This window comes from Salvelinus alpinus, chromosome 8 (assembly GCF_045679555.1).
Source record: "Salvelinus alpinus chromosome 8, SLU_Salpinus.1, whole genome shotgun sequence".
Classification (NCBI taxonomy): Eukaryota; Metazoa; Chordata; class Actinopteri; order Salmoniformes; family Salmonidae; genus Salvelinus; species Salvelinus alpinus.
The window spans coordinates 12,774,434-12,791,476 of NC_092093.1; the positions used below are offsets into that span (position 1 = coordinate 12,774,434).

At 43.0% G+C, this 17,043-nt stretch overlaps 1 protein-coding gene across 6 annotated transcripts in view; it reads left to right on the forward strand.

Moving 5' to 3' along the window:
* LOC139582567 (neurexin-3b-like) overlaps window positions 1-17,043 on the forward strand; it is a 626,716-nt gene that overhangs the window by 523,278 nt on the left and 86,395 nt on the right. For all 6 annotated transcript variants that reach the window (XR_011676380.1, XR_011676381.1, XM_071412690.1 and 3 more), the window contains one exon: window positions 6,040-6,211. Coding sequence is in view for 4 of the 6 variants with exons in the window: in XM_071412690.1 (XP_071268791.1) it covers window positions 6,040-6,211 (172 nt within the window). In the remaining 2 variants the exon portion in view is untranslated. The remainder of the gene's footprint in view (window positions 1-6,039; window positions 6,212-17,043) is intronic.

Here is a 17,043-nt window from a genome sequence, read left to right on the forward strand (position 1 = left end):
ATTAAAGTCACCAAAAATTGGAATATTATCTGCCATGACTACAAGGTCCGATAGGAATTCAGGGAACTCAGTGAGGAACGCTGTATAAGGCCTGTAAACAGTAGCTACAACAAGTGATTGAGTAGGCTGCATAGATTTCATGACTAGAAGCTCAAAAGATGAAAATGCAGGCCTTTTTTTTGTAAATTTAAATTTGCTGTCATAAATGTCAGCAACACTTACGCCTTTGCGAGATGCACGTGGGATATGGTCACTAGTGTAACCAGGAGAGGCCTCATTTAACACAGCAAATTCATCAGGCTTGAGCCATGTTTCAGTCAGGCCAATCACATCAAGATTATGATCAGTGATTAGTTCATTGACTATGACTGCCCTGGAAGTGAGGGATCTAACATTAAGAAACCCTATTTTGAGATGTGAGGCATCACGATCTCTTTCAATAATGGCAGGAATGGAGGAGGTCTTTATCCTAGTGAGATTGCTAAGGTGAACACCGCCATGTTTAGTTATGCTCAACTTAGGTCGAAGCACAGACATGGTCTCAATGGGGATAGCTGAGCTGACTACACTGACTGTGCTAGTGGCAGACTCCAATAAGCTGGCAGGCTGGCTAACAGCCTGCTGCCTGGCCTGCACCCTATTTAATTGTGGAGCTAGGGGAGTTAGAGCCCTGTTTTTGTTCATAGATAAGATGTGAGCACCCCTACAGCTAGGATGGACTCATCAGGCCAGGCTTGGTCCTGTTTGTGGGTGAGGTGTGTCTCAGTCTCTTTTGGGAGGGGCAGAAAACAGTTTTCAACCAGCAATTGAGTTGTGAGACTCTGCTGTAGAGCTCATAACTCCCCCTAACTGGGAGGGGGCTAGAGACAATTACACGATGCCGACACATCTTTCTAGCTGATTTACACGCTGAAGCTATGTTGCGCTTGGTGAACTCTGACTGTTTCACCCTAACATCATTGGTGCCAACGTGGATAACAATATCCCTATATTCTCTACACTCGCCAGATTTAGCCTTAGCCAGCACCATCTTCATATTAGCCTTAACGTCGGCAGCCCTGCTCCCTGGTGAACAAGTCAAATATTGTGGGTAATGGAGTCGCCAATGACTAGGGTATTCAATTTGTCAGAGCTAATGGTGGGAGGCTTCGGCGTCTCAGACCCTGTACCGGGTGGAGGAGAGACCTGAGAAGACTCAGACTCTGACTCCGACTAGTTGCTTAATGGGGAGAACCGGTTGAAAGTTTCTGTCGGCTGAATGAGCGACACCAGCTGAGCATGTCGACAGCATTTCTTCTCAGAAGCCTTGAGAAAATTGTCCGGCTGCGGGGACTGTGCGAGGGGATTTATACTACTATCTGTACTTACTGGTGACACAGACACTGTTTCATCCCTTGCTACATTTAATTTCCTCTTCACGATTGCATCTGAAGCTGGGCTTGCAACACGCCTATCCTCACCATAAGGCGATTGTTCTCCTGTATATTATGAGTACAGCGACTGCAATTAGTAGGCATCATGTTAATGTTACTACTTAGCTTCGGCTGGTAGAGGTCCTGACGAACCATGTCCAGATCAAGTGTCCGGGATGGAAAAGTTGAATGCAAAAAATAAAAACCCAAACATTAACAAACAGCACAACAGTACAGAGACAAATCAGGAAGTTGAGGGCGGAGCAATGAGGCTGTAACATGATGTATTTTTACACCATGAAGGAGGAGTGTTCTTCCACCCTCTGCTCACCTACGCAGAGACAAAATGAAGAGAATGATGAAGTGGAGGACAAGAAAAAACCCTCCATCCTTCACTTCTGATTCGTCAAATGTCTCCAGATTCTCCAGACTGACCAACTGCTGTCATGCCATGCCAGTGAATCACACACGAGAGAGAGAGAGAGAGAGAGAGAGGGAGAGAAGGATTGAGAGGGAGAGAAAAAGAGATTGAGAGGGAGAGAAAGAGAGATAGAGAGGGAGAGAAAGAGAGATAGAGAGGGAGAGAAAGAGAGACAGAGAGGGAGAGAAAGAGAGATTGAGAGAGAGAGAGAAAGATTGATAGGGAGAGCGTTCCACTGGATGTCATAAGGTGAATGCACCAATTTGTAAGTCGCTCTGGATAAGAGCGTCTGCTAAATGACTTAAATGTAAATGTAAATGTAAATGTAAAAAGAGATAGAGAGGGAGAGAAAGAGAGATAGAGAGAGAGAGATTGAAAGAGAGGGAGAATGTTCAGTATGGATGTAAGGCTACAGTCTTTTTCATGTCAGTTGTTCTAATCCCCTCTGGGAATGTTTCAGTCTAATTACCTGCTTTAAAGGCCCACAGCCAACTGGACATGTGTGTGTGTGTGTGTGCAGCGACCCAAGAGGCCTGATGACATGACGTTTGTTAATGGATCAGTGAAGAGATTAGACCTAGTGAATCAGGCCGTGTGTGTGTGTGTGTGTGTGTGTGTGTGTGTGTGTGTGTGTGTGTGTGTGTGTGTGTGTGTGTGTGTGTGTGTGTGTGTGTGTGTGTGTGTGTGTGTGTGTGTGTGTGTGTGTGTGTGTGTGTGTGTGTGTGTGTGTGTGTGTGTGTGTGTGTGTTTGCTAAAGCCCAACATCTTTAAAATGTCATTGAAAACACTACACCACAGTGGTACTACCTACAGACATTCAGTGAAAACATGTTCACTAAAACAGAGTTCATTTTGTGAGAAATGAAAACATAGAGTCGGATCCGAGTTTTCTCCTCAAGGATTGTTCTTGCTGAAAGGAGGAGAAAGCAATTTTAGATTAAAACCTGAGGCTTCGTGTCTAGTTCGTTAGTTTCTCTGCAGTTCAATTAAAGTACTTCCATAGAAATGATAAACGTAACCTGTTTTGCATCCTTCCAACATGAGTGCCTCTTGCCTTAAAGATCGTTGATGCTCTAATCCTGAATGAGATGTAGACTGTTTTCTCTGTATGCTTATCATGTCTATATAGCACCTTATATCACCCATCTGGAAGAGCAGTCTCGTGGTAGTCTAGTACAGTGGCTCCCAAAGTGGTTCCAAATTGTGGGTCCCCCCCCCCCCCCCAGAAAAAAACTCAGGCTTTAAACTTACTCTTGAACGCTGTAATAGTAGAATGCACAAGCTGCAATTTCGAAATTGGGTAGTGCATCATCAGATCCTCTTGTCATGTTAGTCATTACCTACCTTAGAGAGATATTTATAACTTGTCCTGATCAACTAGCCCATGTCAGCTAACATTTTTTTGTGTCATCTTTTGTCACTCAAATATTACATTTAAAACTGCAACATTTTCTTTGCACTTTTCTTTACATTTAAAACTGCAACATTTTCTTTGCACCCCATGAGACAATGTGTAGAATTGCAGGAATTACATTTGTGTCACGAACATTAGAAATAGAAATGGCGTGTGCGTGCATGTGCACGTGCGCAGGTGGGGCTGTGGGATGTTCCCCAATGCTGGAAGGGGGTCCCCAAATGGAAAAAGTTTGGGATCACATGGTCTAAAACTTACTAGGCCATGTGATTCCAAACGTTTTCCATTCGGGGACGCCCTTCCAGAATTGGGGAACACCAGGAGAACCACTGTATAACTCTAGTCCATTCCCTCACATTGAGTCTCTCTGAATCTGAAGCATTGCGTGCTAAAACCCACTCAGAACTATAATGAGAGAAAACTCTCACTTTAAAACCGTTTCCATGTAGCGCCTGCGTGCCTTGTGAATATCCAAGCAGCTCCGATCAAACATGTTGGCAGGTTACTTTAAAGTAGCAAGTTGGTGAGAAAGTCATTTGCGGTGAGAAACCACCAAGGTCCTGACTGTCCTCTCTCTCTCTCTCTCTCTCTCTCTCTTGCTCACTCTCTATCTCCATCTCTCTCCCTCTCTCTCTCTCTCTCTCTCTCTCTCTCTCTCTCTCTCTCTCTCTCTCTCTCTCTCTCTCTCTCTCTCTCTCTCTCTCTCTCTCTCTCTCTCTCTCTCTCTCTCTCTCTCTCTCTCTCTCTCTCTCTCTCTCTCTCTCTCTCTCTCTCTCAATTCAATTCAATTCAAGGGACTTTATTGGCATGGGAAACATGTGTTAACATTGCCAAAGCAAGTGAGGTAGATATTATACAAAAGTGAAATAAACAATACAAATTAACAGTAAACATTACACATACAGAAGTTTCAAAACAATAAAGACATTACAAATGTTATATTATATATACACAGTGTTGTAACAATGTACAAATGGTTAAAGCACACAAGTTAAAATAAATAAGCATAAATATGGGTTGTATTTACAATGGTGTTTGTTCTTCACTGGTTGCCCTTTTCTTGTGGCAACAGGTCACAAATCTTGCTGCTGTGATGGCACACTGTGGAATTTCTCCCAGTAGATATGGGAGTTTATCAAAATTGGATTTGTTTTCAAATTCTTTGTGGATCTCTCTCTCTCTCTCTATCTATCTGTCTCTATCTCTATCTCTCTCTCTCTCTCTTTTTTTTTCTTTCTTTCTTTCTTTCTTTCTTTCTTTCTTTCTTTCTTTCTTTCTTTCTTTCTTTCTTTCTTTCTCTCTCTCTCTCTCTCTCTCTCTCTCTCTCTCTCTCTCTCTCTCTCTCTCTCTCTCTCTCTCTCTCTCTCTCTCTCTCTCTGTCTCTCTCTCTCTCTCAGAGTGATGTAACCTTTAACTTTGTGGTTTAATAAAATATATGCTACTACATATAGGAGAGGCATCTGTCCTGGTGTTGGGTACTGACAGGCTGGAGAGAACATTGTGCCTGCTTCCAGGCCGCTAGCTAAATCTAATCACATTAATTAAGCAATAAGACACCTTGGGGATATGTGGTAAATGGCCAATATACCACGGCTAAGGGCTGTTCTTAGTGCCTGGATACAGCCCTTAGTCGTGGTATATTGGCCATGTAACGCAAACCCCAGAGGTGCCTTATTGCTACTATAAACTGGTTACCAACGTAGTTAGAGCAGTAAAAATAAATGTTTTGTCATACCTGTGGCATACGGTCTGATATACCACAGCTGTCAGCCAATCAGCATTCAGGACTTGAAACACCCAGTTTATAATTGATAAAGAATTATGATGCTAGCTAGTATAGCTACCAACTCTGTGGTATACCATTGGAGTCTACACTCTTAGAAAAACATATTCTACCTAGAACCTAAAAAGGTTTCTCAGATGTCCCAATGTGAGAACCCTTTTTGGGTTCAGGTAGAACCTATTCACGAAGAACCGTTTTGGAATCTCTAAGAGTGTATATTGTCTACTATTCCATGATACTGTATGGCTGTGAAGACATTGGGACAAGGGTTCTGTTACCATGGCAATACTAGCACACCACCTGTAGTAGAATGCATGGCCAATACCTTATTTTATTGTAAGTATAGTTGTGTATGTTTCTAGGAGTTCATTCATAGTTCAGTGAGAGGACAGGGGGGGGGGGGGGGGGGTTAACTAAGTCATGTTTAAATGGGTTGTTGAACTTTTTCTGTTACTGTAGTGTACTCTACTGCATACTGTTTGTTGTTAGCGCAGCAGAACTGAATCAAACACTGCTATCCGTTGACATCTTCTGCAAAGATCTTGATTCCTGGTCTTCCCTGGTATCACGATATTACAAATGCAATGGAGATTTCTGCATTGATTGTAGATATGAAGCTCATAATGGAATTGGTTCTCAGCCAGGCATTGAAAATTCTGAGCATCTCTGCTCTGAGCATCTCTGCTATTCTATATGTAAGATGTGGCATCTCATATTGACACATTTTACCAATGGGAAAAAAATCAATGATCAACCTGAAGACTGCCTGCTGAATGAAAGTGGTTGACACAAGTTAATAAAGACATGTTGTGCGTGTTAGAGGTCGACTGCACTCCACAGAGTCACTGATCTACAAATCACTTTTTCTTCCAAAGATATTCTCATTATTATGTGATCAGGATGAATGATTCTTCACTCTGCTGCACGTTGCTTTTCCAGGTTGCCTGTAACAAGAAAGTCGTTGATATATTTTAATAAATGTATTTTTCTTCTTCCCGTCTCCTTCCAGACGGAAGGCAAGGTGGGCGTGACGTTCAACATCGGCACGGTGGACATCAGTGTGAAGGAGTTAAACACTGCGATCAATGACGGGAAATATCACCTGGTTCGATTCACAAGGAATGGGGGAAACGCCACCCTGCAGGTGGATAACTGGCCAATCAACGAACACTTCCCCGCAGGTACCAACCAATATCACCGTCTGGCATCTCAAACACTAACGTTTGACCTAGGATATTTGATTGTTAACCTTGTGTTAATGAGAAAAAGTTGGTCTCAATTCATTCCCTTGCCTTCTTCAATGGTGACTCTTTGATGTTTGCAGATCTGAAGGGTCTGGATAAGTACAAGCAGTGTAATGGTGGAGCTTCTGCCAATATTTCTTCTACCTTACATATCTGCAAACATGGGAGGTTCAGAGCCAAAGGGTTAGGGCCTAAGGGAAAGGTCTAGGGGAGTGAATTGGTAACTGCTGGTAATGTGAAAGTTAGACCTCTGTTAGACCCACTGGACATCACCTGTTTACAAAGGTCAACTGACAAGGCTGTTAAGTCAAAATATCAGTAGTTAGTGGATGAGTATACAGCCCATAATTGGTTCTGTCCCACAGTGGGACGAAGGACACTAGCATGGTGCCAAGCACTCCAATTTACTGATGTGAGAACAGATGTGAACTGGTGAAATGATGCTATGCCCCTTGCTCCAGTCTATTCCCCCCAGTCTTAAAGGGTATATGCGAGAGCTGGGAATTGCCAGGGACCTCACGATACAATATTATCACAATACTTAGGTTCCGATACAATATTTATTGCGATTTTCATGAATCTCATAATTCTACAGCATACAGTGGTTCTTCCTTTAGAAATTGCGGGCTACTGCAGCACAGCTTGCAGGGTGCCGCAGAATTATATGGCCCGTTGTTTGAGTGTCAGCCGTTGTTGCCAGAATGACACAATTTACCACAATCTGCCACCATCTACCACAAACAGTCGCGGCATAAGCTCAAAACTTTTAAAGGAAGAACCACTGTATGTATTGCGATTCCATACTGTGATTTTATTGCGATTCACGTTCCAAACATATTGCTCACTATTAACGGTGCTTTCAGAAAATATTCAAACCCACTGACTTATTCCACATTTGTTTGCATTACAGCCTGAATTCAAAATTGATAAAATATTATTTATTTTCTCACCCATCTACACACAATACCCCATAATGACATCACAATACCTCATGATGACATCACAATACCCCATAATGACATCACAATACCCCATAATGACAAAGTGAATCCTGTTTTTAGAAATTTTTGCACATTTATTGAAAATAATATTCAGAAATATCTCATTTACATAAGTATTCACACCCCTGAGTCAATACTTTGTAGAAGCACCTTTGGCAGTGTTTACAGCTGGTAAGCAGCAGTTTACAGATTCTGGGTAAGTCTCTAAGGGTGTTTCTCAAAATGCATACTACTGTGCTCCGAGAACATACAAATTGGACCATGGGAGGGTTGGAGTATGAGTCCAAATCAATATATGCGAAACGGAGCACTGAGGGCACTTGCGTACGGAGGGCAAATGCATTCTCGGTTTGTACATATTTTTGATCTTTGTACATATTTTTAAGCATGCATCGATAAAAGGTTCAACAGAAAGTATGCAAAGAAATATGATGCAACCATGTAAAAAATTACACAACATTTATTGAAATCAATGGCAGACAATATTTGAGCTGAAGCGAGAGAAAATACACTCCAACTTTGTAATGAAATGTTGCCTATTCACATCTCATATGTTACCTGACTGCAATGTTTTATCTTGATACGTTAATAAATACATGCTGTGTTCATTTTGGCATGTTTACCTGCCTACGTACCATAGATGGCAAGCCCATAATAAGTCAATAGGGCTAACTGACTAGGTACTAGTGCTGTTAGCTTGCCAGATAGCCACGAAGAACTGTTAGCTAGCTACCCACAAATAATTGACATCTATCTTGCATAATATTAGTTTTAGGTCATTTTTGCCTGGTAAACTATCTGGTTAGCTACATTATTACGATTCACATATAGCTAGCTGATTGTTATGAAGTAAAATGGTTGCTTTGTGTATATCTTGTTTCGTCTCTATTGCCTTTGTTGTCCTGGCTGGAAGACGGTTCAGTGAATGGGTAAGTCCATAGTAAGTTAAAAGGCCAAACTGGCTAGCTAGCTAGCCACGAAGAACTGGTAGCTACCCCCCAAAAAATATATATCTACCTTGCATAAAATTAGTTTCAGTTCATTTTTGCCTGTTTAACTTGTTGGCTAGTTAGATTATTACGCCGCCAGAGCATGAGAGTGTGGGCACGGTAGTATGCATATTGAGAAACACCCTAAGAGCTTTCCACATCTGGATTGTGCAACATTTGACCACAGTTCTTCAAGCTCTGTCAAAATGGTTGTTGAAATTGTCAAAACAATGCGATATAGCATCAAAAATAATATCCGGATATGTAACTTGATCAATGTATTCCCATCACTACTATATGCACCACACACACACACACACACACACACACACACACACACACACACACACACACACACACACACACACACACACACACACACACACACACACACACACACACACACACACACACACACACACACACACACACACATATACAGGGCTCCCAAGTGGCGCAGGGGTTTAAGACACTGCATCTCAGTGCAAGAGGGGTCACTAGAGTACCTGGTTTTAATCCAGGCTGCATCATATCTGGTTGTGATTGGGAGTCCCATAGGGCGGTGCACAATTGACCCAGTGTTGTCCAGGGTAGACCGCCATTGTAAATACGAATTTGTTCTTCACTGACTTGCCTCGTTAAATAAAAAAATACACTAACAGTACACACACACAAGGAAGGAGGTAAGGATATAGAGAGGGAGGAAAAAAGAGGAAAATGCTCCACTTAACTGGCCAAGCCCTGGGTCTCTCCCCCTACCTCCCTACAGGGGCTGGTCTCTCCCCTTACCTCCCTACAGAGGCTGGTCTCTCCCCCTACCTCCCTACAGGGGCTGGCCTAGCCCTGGGTCTCTACCCTACCTCCCTACAGGGGCTGGTCTCTCCCCCTACCTCCCTACAGGGGCTGGCCTAGCCCTGGGTCTCTCCCCTACCTCCCTACAGGGGCTGGTCTCTCCCCCTACCTCCCTACAGGGGCTGGCCTAGCCCTGGGTCTCTCCTCTCTCCAGGGGCTGGCCTAGCCCTGGGTCTCTCCTCTCTACCTCCCTCCTGGTTGCTGGCCTAGCCCTGGGTCTCTCCTCTCTACCTCCCTCCTGGTTGCTGGCCTTGCCCTGGTTCTCCCCCCCTACCTCCCTACAGGGGCTGGTCTCTCCTCTCTATCTCCCTCCTGGTTGTTGGCCTAGCCCTGGTTCTCTCCCCTATTAGCCACCCAGAGGGATCACTCCAGATCCAAGGCAACATTCGACTGATGTGTGCAGGTCCCCTGGATTTTGGGAGACACTGTCAAACTGGCCACTAGGGGGCAAAAGAAAATCAACTAAAAACAAGTGCCTCGCAATGGGATTGAATCAGCTGACTATGGAGCCAGAGTTTGCAGCTTAGACCACTCCCCAATCTGCCCACAATGGTTTAGGAAGACCATTTGGAATTAATGACTAAAGTTTTAACTCTATCCTTTATCCTTAAAGTGAAACTGACAGAGTTTAATTAACATGACATCTTAATACAGTCTGTTCATATATACACCCCCCCCCCCCCCAGGAAGAATATGCCGCTTTTGTTACATTTTCTGACAAGCGAGCACTTCGATATTGTCATTTTCACGTTTTCATACATTCATAGAATGTTTTGGGAATGACGTAGAGTAAGGTATTTGTGAAAATTCTGTAGCAATAGAGTGGGAATGTGGCCGTGCGTTTGGACAATTAACAGACACTGCAGTAAATAAAACTATATGTAAATATCACGATACTCCTCCTACATGTGGGAACTTTCTCACCTTCAGTTGATGCACATCACCAACAACGAGTTCAACAACTAATGTTAGAGCGAAATGAGCTACAATCTAACGAGGAAACAGTAGATATACGCTCTCAAACTTTTTCAGCTAATTGCGTCAAAATGGCGCTTATAAATGATGGGGCTTGTCTCAAGCCACGTTTTGACAATTTAATGGGAACTTGCCTGACAGCCCATTTGAACGATACCAAAAACATTTGATTGACAACTAAGAGATATGCTAACTGTGGATAACAGTCATTCAAGTTCAGCATAGCTAGCTAGCAAAGTGATTCGCATTTCTTGGTAGCTAACCAAATCATGCCTGCATCTCTAGCTGTAGCCACAGAAAAACAATATAGAGGAAAAGTCGGCCACTCACCCACTCGTCCAATGACAAATCCTCCCATTAGCTAGCTAGCTAACGTTAGGCTCCGTGTTTATAGCTAACATACATAATAGATAAGCTAGCTAGCCCAGTCAGGAGAGCATCCTGACGGGTTGCATCACTGCCTGGTATGGCAACTGCTCGGCCTCCGACTGCAAGGCACCACAGAGGGTAGTGCGAACGGCCCAGTACTACACTGGGGCCAAGCTTCCTGCCATCCAGGACCTCTTTGCCAGGCGGTGTCAGAGGAAGGCCCTGAAAATTGTCAAAGACTCCAGCCACCCTAGTCATAGACTGTTCTCTCTGCTACTGCATGGCAAGCGGTACCGGAGCGCCAAGTCTAGGTCCAAGAGGCTTCTAAGCAGCTTCTTCCCCCAAGCCATAAGGCTCCTGAACATCTAGTCAAATTGCTACCCAGACTATTCACATTGCCCCCCCCCCTCCCCTCTCTACACCACTGCCACTCTCTGTTGTCATCTATGCATAGTCACTTTAATTAACTCTACCTACATGTACATACTACCTCAACTAACCGGTGCCCCCGCACATTAACTCTGTACCGGCACTCTCCTATATATATTGTTATTTTTTACTGCTGCTCTATAATTACTTGTTACTTTTATCTCTTATTCTTATCTGTATTTTTTTTAACTGCACTGTTGGTTAGGCGCTCGTACGTAAGCATTTCACTGTAAGGTCTACACCTGTTGTATTCGGTGCATGTGACTAATACAATTAGAAACTTATTATCCACCTAATGACTGACTTGTGATCATTGCCCGTGCTAGGGCTTCCGAGTGGCGCAGTGGGACTAAAAAACAGCATCTCAGTGCAAGAGGTGTCACTGCAATACCTGGTTTGAGTACAGGCTGCATCACATCCGGCTGTGATAGGGAGGCCCATAGGGCGGCGCTCAAATGGCCCAGTGTTGGCCGGGGTAGGCCGTCGTTGTAAATAAGAATTTATTCTTAACTGACTAGATAAATAAAGGTTAAATAAAAAATGTATCGTTTGGTTGTATTGAAGCTCTCAGCCTTGGTTACATTCGTCCATTTTTTTCATTTATATTGAGTCACAACTGAAACAGGCATCTCAAATGGCTGGAGGGTACACATTTACCAGGCCAGCTGTGATTTACAGCCTGCTAGCAATATGTGTTGTACTACCAAGAAATATATTGGTGAATTATATTAATGGTGCGTTGAACTGCATCCATGTCAACAATGCTTTACTCTACGTCATGTCATCTATTTTTAAAACCTCTTATGAAGTTGGTTATGTAGCATAAACTGTGAATTTAATATTTTGGACTGATATTATGATTGCCGGTTTGTTTCATATCTGCAAAGTAGTTAAAACGCTGTCAATTCCACTTTAACTTAACCAGTCTGAATTAATGCCTTAACTTAACCTTATAGTTGTTTCTGGTTTAACTCTATCCCAAACCTTAATACTTAACTTAATCCAGTGGGTATTAATGCCTTAATTTAACCGTAAGAGTTATTTCAGTGTACCTAAATTGAACATATTTGTCACAGAAAGTCAGAAATGAAGTCAGTTTATTCGTCAAAAGTAGACATTTGTCCAAAGACGTCAGGACATAAAGTCAGACTTTGATATCTTGTTGAGTCACCAGGTGTTTGAGAGCCAATCCTCCGCTCCTTAGTTCTGGTTAGCTATGCAGAAAAGCCCACAGGACCTGATAGAAAGCCTGGGATTCAAAATGGCTGACGTAGCTAAAGACAGGCAGGACTTGGATGATGACATTTCTATTGGTTTATTTGAAACAGCCTCCCCTAAGGTTTCTTACACATCTTACAGAGTTGGCCCATTTCTCCCTTCCTCAACCCTGTGACATACCAGCCCAATAGTACGCTAGCTGCTAGCGACCTCCCAGAACTGGAAATAAGATTACATCTGAATCCAGAGAGCTCCAGGCGACCACTGTCCTCTTGTCTTGTCTGCCCATTTGTTTGTGTAGGGGTCAGTGAAAGTACAGATAGAGAAAACCATTTTCGTCAAGCTCTCTCTTTCTCCCTCTCTCTCTTCTTTTATCATCTGTCTTTCTCTCTCTCTCTCTCTCTCTCTCTCTCTCATTTTCCTTCTTTCTAACCTTCCTTCGTACATTTTCTTATTCACTAACACAAGCGAGGATGGGTTCAATTGTTCTCCTAATTACATTTTGTTTGGAGGTTTGCACCTATCTTCCTAGCCTCGCAGACTTAAAACATTATTATGCAGTCTTGCAGTCAGAATTAGGCTTTAGTGACTCACGTTTAGGACTTGTAGAACAAGTGTACTTTGTCTTCTCTTTGTTTTATGCCCCAGTAGGCTGGTCCTAATTATATCTGACCTATTAGACCAATCTACACTGAGTATACAACATGCTCTTTCCATGACATAGACTCACCAGGTGAATCCAGATGAAAGCTATGATCTCTTGATAAATCCACATCAATCAGTGTAGATGAAGTGGAGGAGACAGTTTAAAGGGTTTTTAAGAGCTGAGACAATTGAGACATGGATTGTGTATGTGTGCCATTCAGAGGGTGAATGGGCAAGACAAAATATTTAAGTTCCTTTGAACGGGGAATGGTAGTAGGTGCCAGTCGCACCGGTTTGAGTCAAGAACTGCAACGCTGCTGGACATTTCACGCTCAACAGTTTCCTGTGTGTATCAAGAATGGTCCACCACCCAAAGGACATCCAGCCAACTTTACACAACTGTGGGAAACATTGGAGTCAACATGGGCCAGCATCCCTGTGGAAAGCTTTAGACACTTTGTAGAGTCCATGCCATTACAACATGAGGCTGTTCTGAGTGCAACATGGGGTACAACTTAATATTAGGAAGGTGTTCTTAATGTTTTGTACACTCAGTGTAGTAGGCCTACGTCATCATCAGTACTAGCTGCAGTTTGTGCATGTGTTAAATGTTTGCTCTCTGGACCTTCCTAAAGAGCTAGATTTCATGCAGTCAAAGTATGTTTACATGCACACAAAAAAAGGATGTATTTAACTGATTTTGGCAGAAGGCCGAGTATGACATTAATCAAGTAAACACCTTACTCTGCTTATCATAATCGGCATGTGGTCATGATCAAAGTTAGCATACGCTGATTGAAACACCTGGTTTTCTGAGCAATCTTTCAAATTATTAGGACAAGTAAACAGTTTAATCGGCGTTCAAGCGCTTGTGCCAGCACCGGGTAGTGCCAGCATTGGCAGCACCGGGTAGTGCCAGCACCGGGTAGTGCCAGTGTAACGGATGTGAAAGCCGCGGCTTTTGTGGAGCGATGGGTAACGACGCTTCGTGGGTGACTGTTGTTGATGTGTGCAAGGGTCCCTGGTTTGCGCCCGTTTCGGGGCGAGGGGACGGTCTAAAGTTATACTGTTACATTGGTGCCGTGACCCGGATCACTGGTTGCTGCGGAAAAGGAGGAGGTTGAAAGGGGGGTGAGTGTAAAGGATGTGAAATGGCTAGCTAGTTAGCGGGTACGCGCTAATAGCGTTTCAATCGGTTACGTCACTTGCTCTGAAACCTAGAAGTAGTGGTTCCCCTTGCTCTGCAAGGGCCGCAGCTTTTGTGGAGCGATGGGTAACGATGCTTCGTGGGTGTCAGTTGTTGATGTGTGCAGAGGGTCCCTGGTTCGCGCCCGGGTCGGGGCGAGGGGACGGTCTAAAGTTATACTGTTACACCAGCACCGGGTATCCCAAGCCTCCCTCTTATGCGTGAGTGAAGTGCAAAGCATGTAAACATTTTAAATGAACTACATTATTGTGTGCATTTAACTGTGGTCATTCACTCTGATCAACGCTAACCAGAAAAGTTGTTAAATGCTTGATGAATTCCTTTTCCTGTTTGAACAGAGTTAGAAAACAGAGAGCATTTTGTCATTTTATCCAGGTGATAACATCAAGTTTATTTCTATTCAGTCTGCATACTTGAAAGACAGATCGAATATGTGATAATGAATTTTTCTTCTCCCGCTTGTAATTTGCATTCAGTGATTAGTAATTCAACAATGATAGATTTTTTGGCCCCCTCACTTGTAAAAGCATTGTCATTTCTTGAGTAATTACGGGTTAGGCTGCACCCTCATCGACTGCCTCCCTCGCACTCCACGAATGCTTAACCGGGAAAGCCTGTGTGTGTGCTCATGCATGTCTGCCTGCCTGTGTGCACACAGATGTATGTGTGTGTGTGTGTGTGTGTGTGTGTGTGTGTGTGTGTGTGTGTGTGTGTGTGTGTGTGTGTGTGTGTGTGTGTGTGTGTGTGTGTGTGTGTGTGTGTCTGTGTGTGTTGAAAGCCCCTAGTAAGCTCCTCGCCCTAGCGCCCCGTTCAATAAACAGTTACCTGATATGGCTTTGTGTCATTGGCTGGTGGATAGAGATCAGAAGAGGTGTCTGTTGGTCGCTTAATGGCCTAGTTCTTACACAACAGATGGGCTCGGGGACTGTTCATTGGATGTCTTACCACCTTTTAGCGGTAAACGGCCAAAGGCAGATGGAAGTTTGAGGTTTTTCCTAATTTGTTTTTACATGTTGTCCAGATGTCTGTGATCTCAGAGCCGTTGTCGATACAATAATCTCTGTGGTGTGTTTTCCTACCACAACTACTTCATCGGTTTACACACCTATCATGATGTTGCCATTCCAGCAAGAAAATACAAAATAAACTAGACATCATCCCCGTTATTTTGCTTTGAGATCGTCAAAAGTCCTTACCCTCTTGTAAAGGCCCCTTGGTCTTCAAGATATTTTCTGGGAGGTTAGACACACTTTTAAAAAACGATCAAGGTAAATATTTACAGCTAAGAGACGGACTAAACCTCTCAGACCCCTGTCCATGCCGTCAGGGCTACTGCTATCAAACAGAGCGAGAGTTTTTGGTCCGATGATCCAATTTGAAATGCCATGATCCTTCAGTCTGCTGCTGTCTAGCTGTCGGCTGTTTCAGGGTGACATCCAGCCAGGCATGTTGGGAGATGGAGCTGGGCCAAGCTCTGTGAGAGCGAGAGAGAGAGGAACATGCCATCAAAAGGAACATAAAATTCGACATACCAATTAGGATCTGGCTAAAAATACGTGAATCAGTTATAGAACCCGTTGCCCTTTATGGTTGTGAGGTCTGGGGTCCGCTCACCAGCCAAGAATTCACACAATGGGACAAACATCAAATTGAGACTCTGCATGCAGAATTCTGCAAAAATATCCTCAGTATACAACGTAAAACATCAAATAATACATGCAGAGCAGAATTAGGCCGATACCCGCTAATTATCAAAATCCAGAAAAGAGCCGATAAATTCTACAACCACCTAAAAGGAAGCAATTCCCAAACCTTCCATAACAAAGCCATCACCTACAGAGAGATGAACCTGGAGAAGAGTCCCCTAAGCAAGCTGTTCCTGGGGCTCTGTTCACAAACACAAACACACCCCACAGAGCCCCAGGACAGCAACACAATTAGACCCAAACAAATCATGAGAAAACAAAAAGAGAATTACTTGACACATTGGAAAGAATTTACACAAAAACAAAGCAAACTAGAATGCTATGTGGCAGAATACCTGACCACTGTGACTGACCCAAACTAAAGGAAAGCTTTGACTATGTAAAAACTCAGTGAGCATAGCCTTGCTATTGAGAAAGAGACCTTGCTCTCAAGAGAAGACAGGCTATGTGCACACTGCCCACAAAATGAGGTGGAAATTTAGCTGCACTTCTTAACCTCCTGCCAAATGTATGACCATATTAGAGACACATATTTCCCTCAGATTACACAAATCCACAAAGAATTTGAAAACAAACACGATTTTGGTAAACGATTTTGATAAACTCCTATATCTACTGGGTGAAATACCACAGTGTGCCATCACAGCAGCTGTAACGATGTTCTTCTTTTTCTGATGAGGAATATGAAGGATCGGACCAAAATGCAGCGTGGTACGTGTCCATGTTAAATTTATTAACTGAACACGGGAAAAAGACAAAAATAACAAAGTGAATGACAACAAAAATCTAAACAGTCCTGAATGGTGAAACAAACACAAAAACAGGAAACAACTACCCACAAACACAGGTGGGAACAGGCTACCTAAGTATGGTTCTCAATCAGAGACAACGATTGACAGCTGCCTCTGATTGGGAACCATACTAGGCCAAACACAGAAATACAACACATAGACCAAAACATAGAATATAGAACATAGAATGCCCACCCCAACTCACACCCTGACCAAACCAAAATAAAGACATAAAAAAGGAACTAGGGTCAGAACGTGACAGCAGCAACATTTGTGACCTGTTGCCACAAGTAAAGGGCAACCAGTGAAGAACAAACACCATTGTAAATACGATCCACATTTATGTTTATTTATTTTCCCTTTTGCACATCATTACAACACTGTATATAGGCATATTAGGACATTTGAAATGTCTTTATTCTTTTGGAAGTTTTGTGAGTGTAATGTTTACTGTTCATTTTTATTGTTTATTTCACTTTTGTTTGTTATCTAACTCATTTGCTTTGGCATTGTTAACATATGTTTCCCATGCCAATAAAGCCCTTAAAATTGAGTTGAAATTGAATTGAGTGGGAGAGAAATAGAAA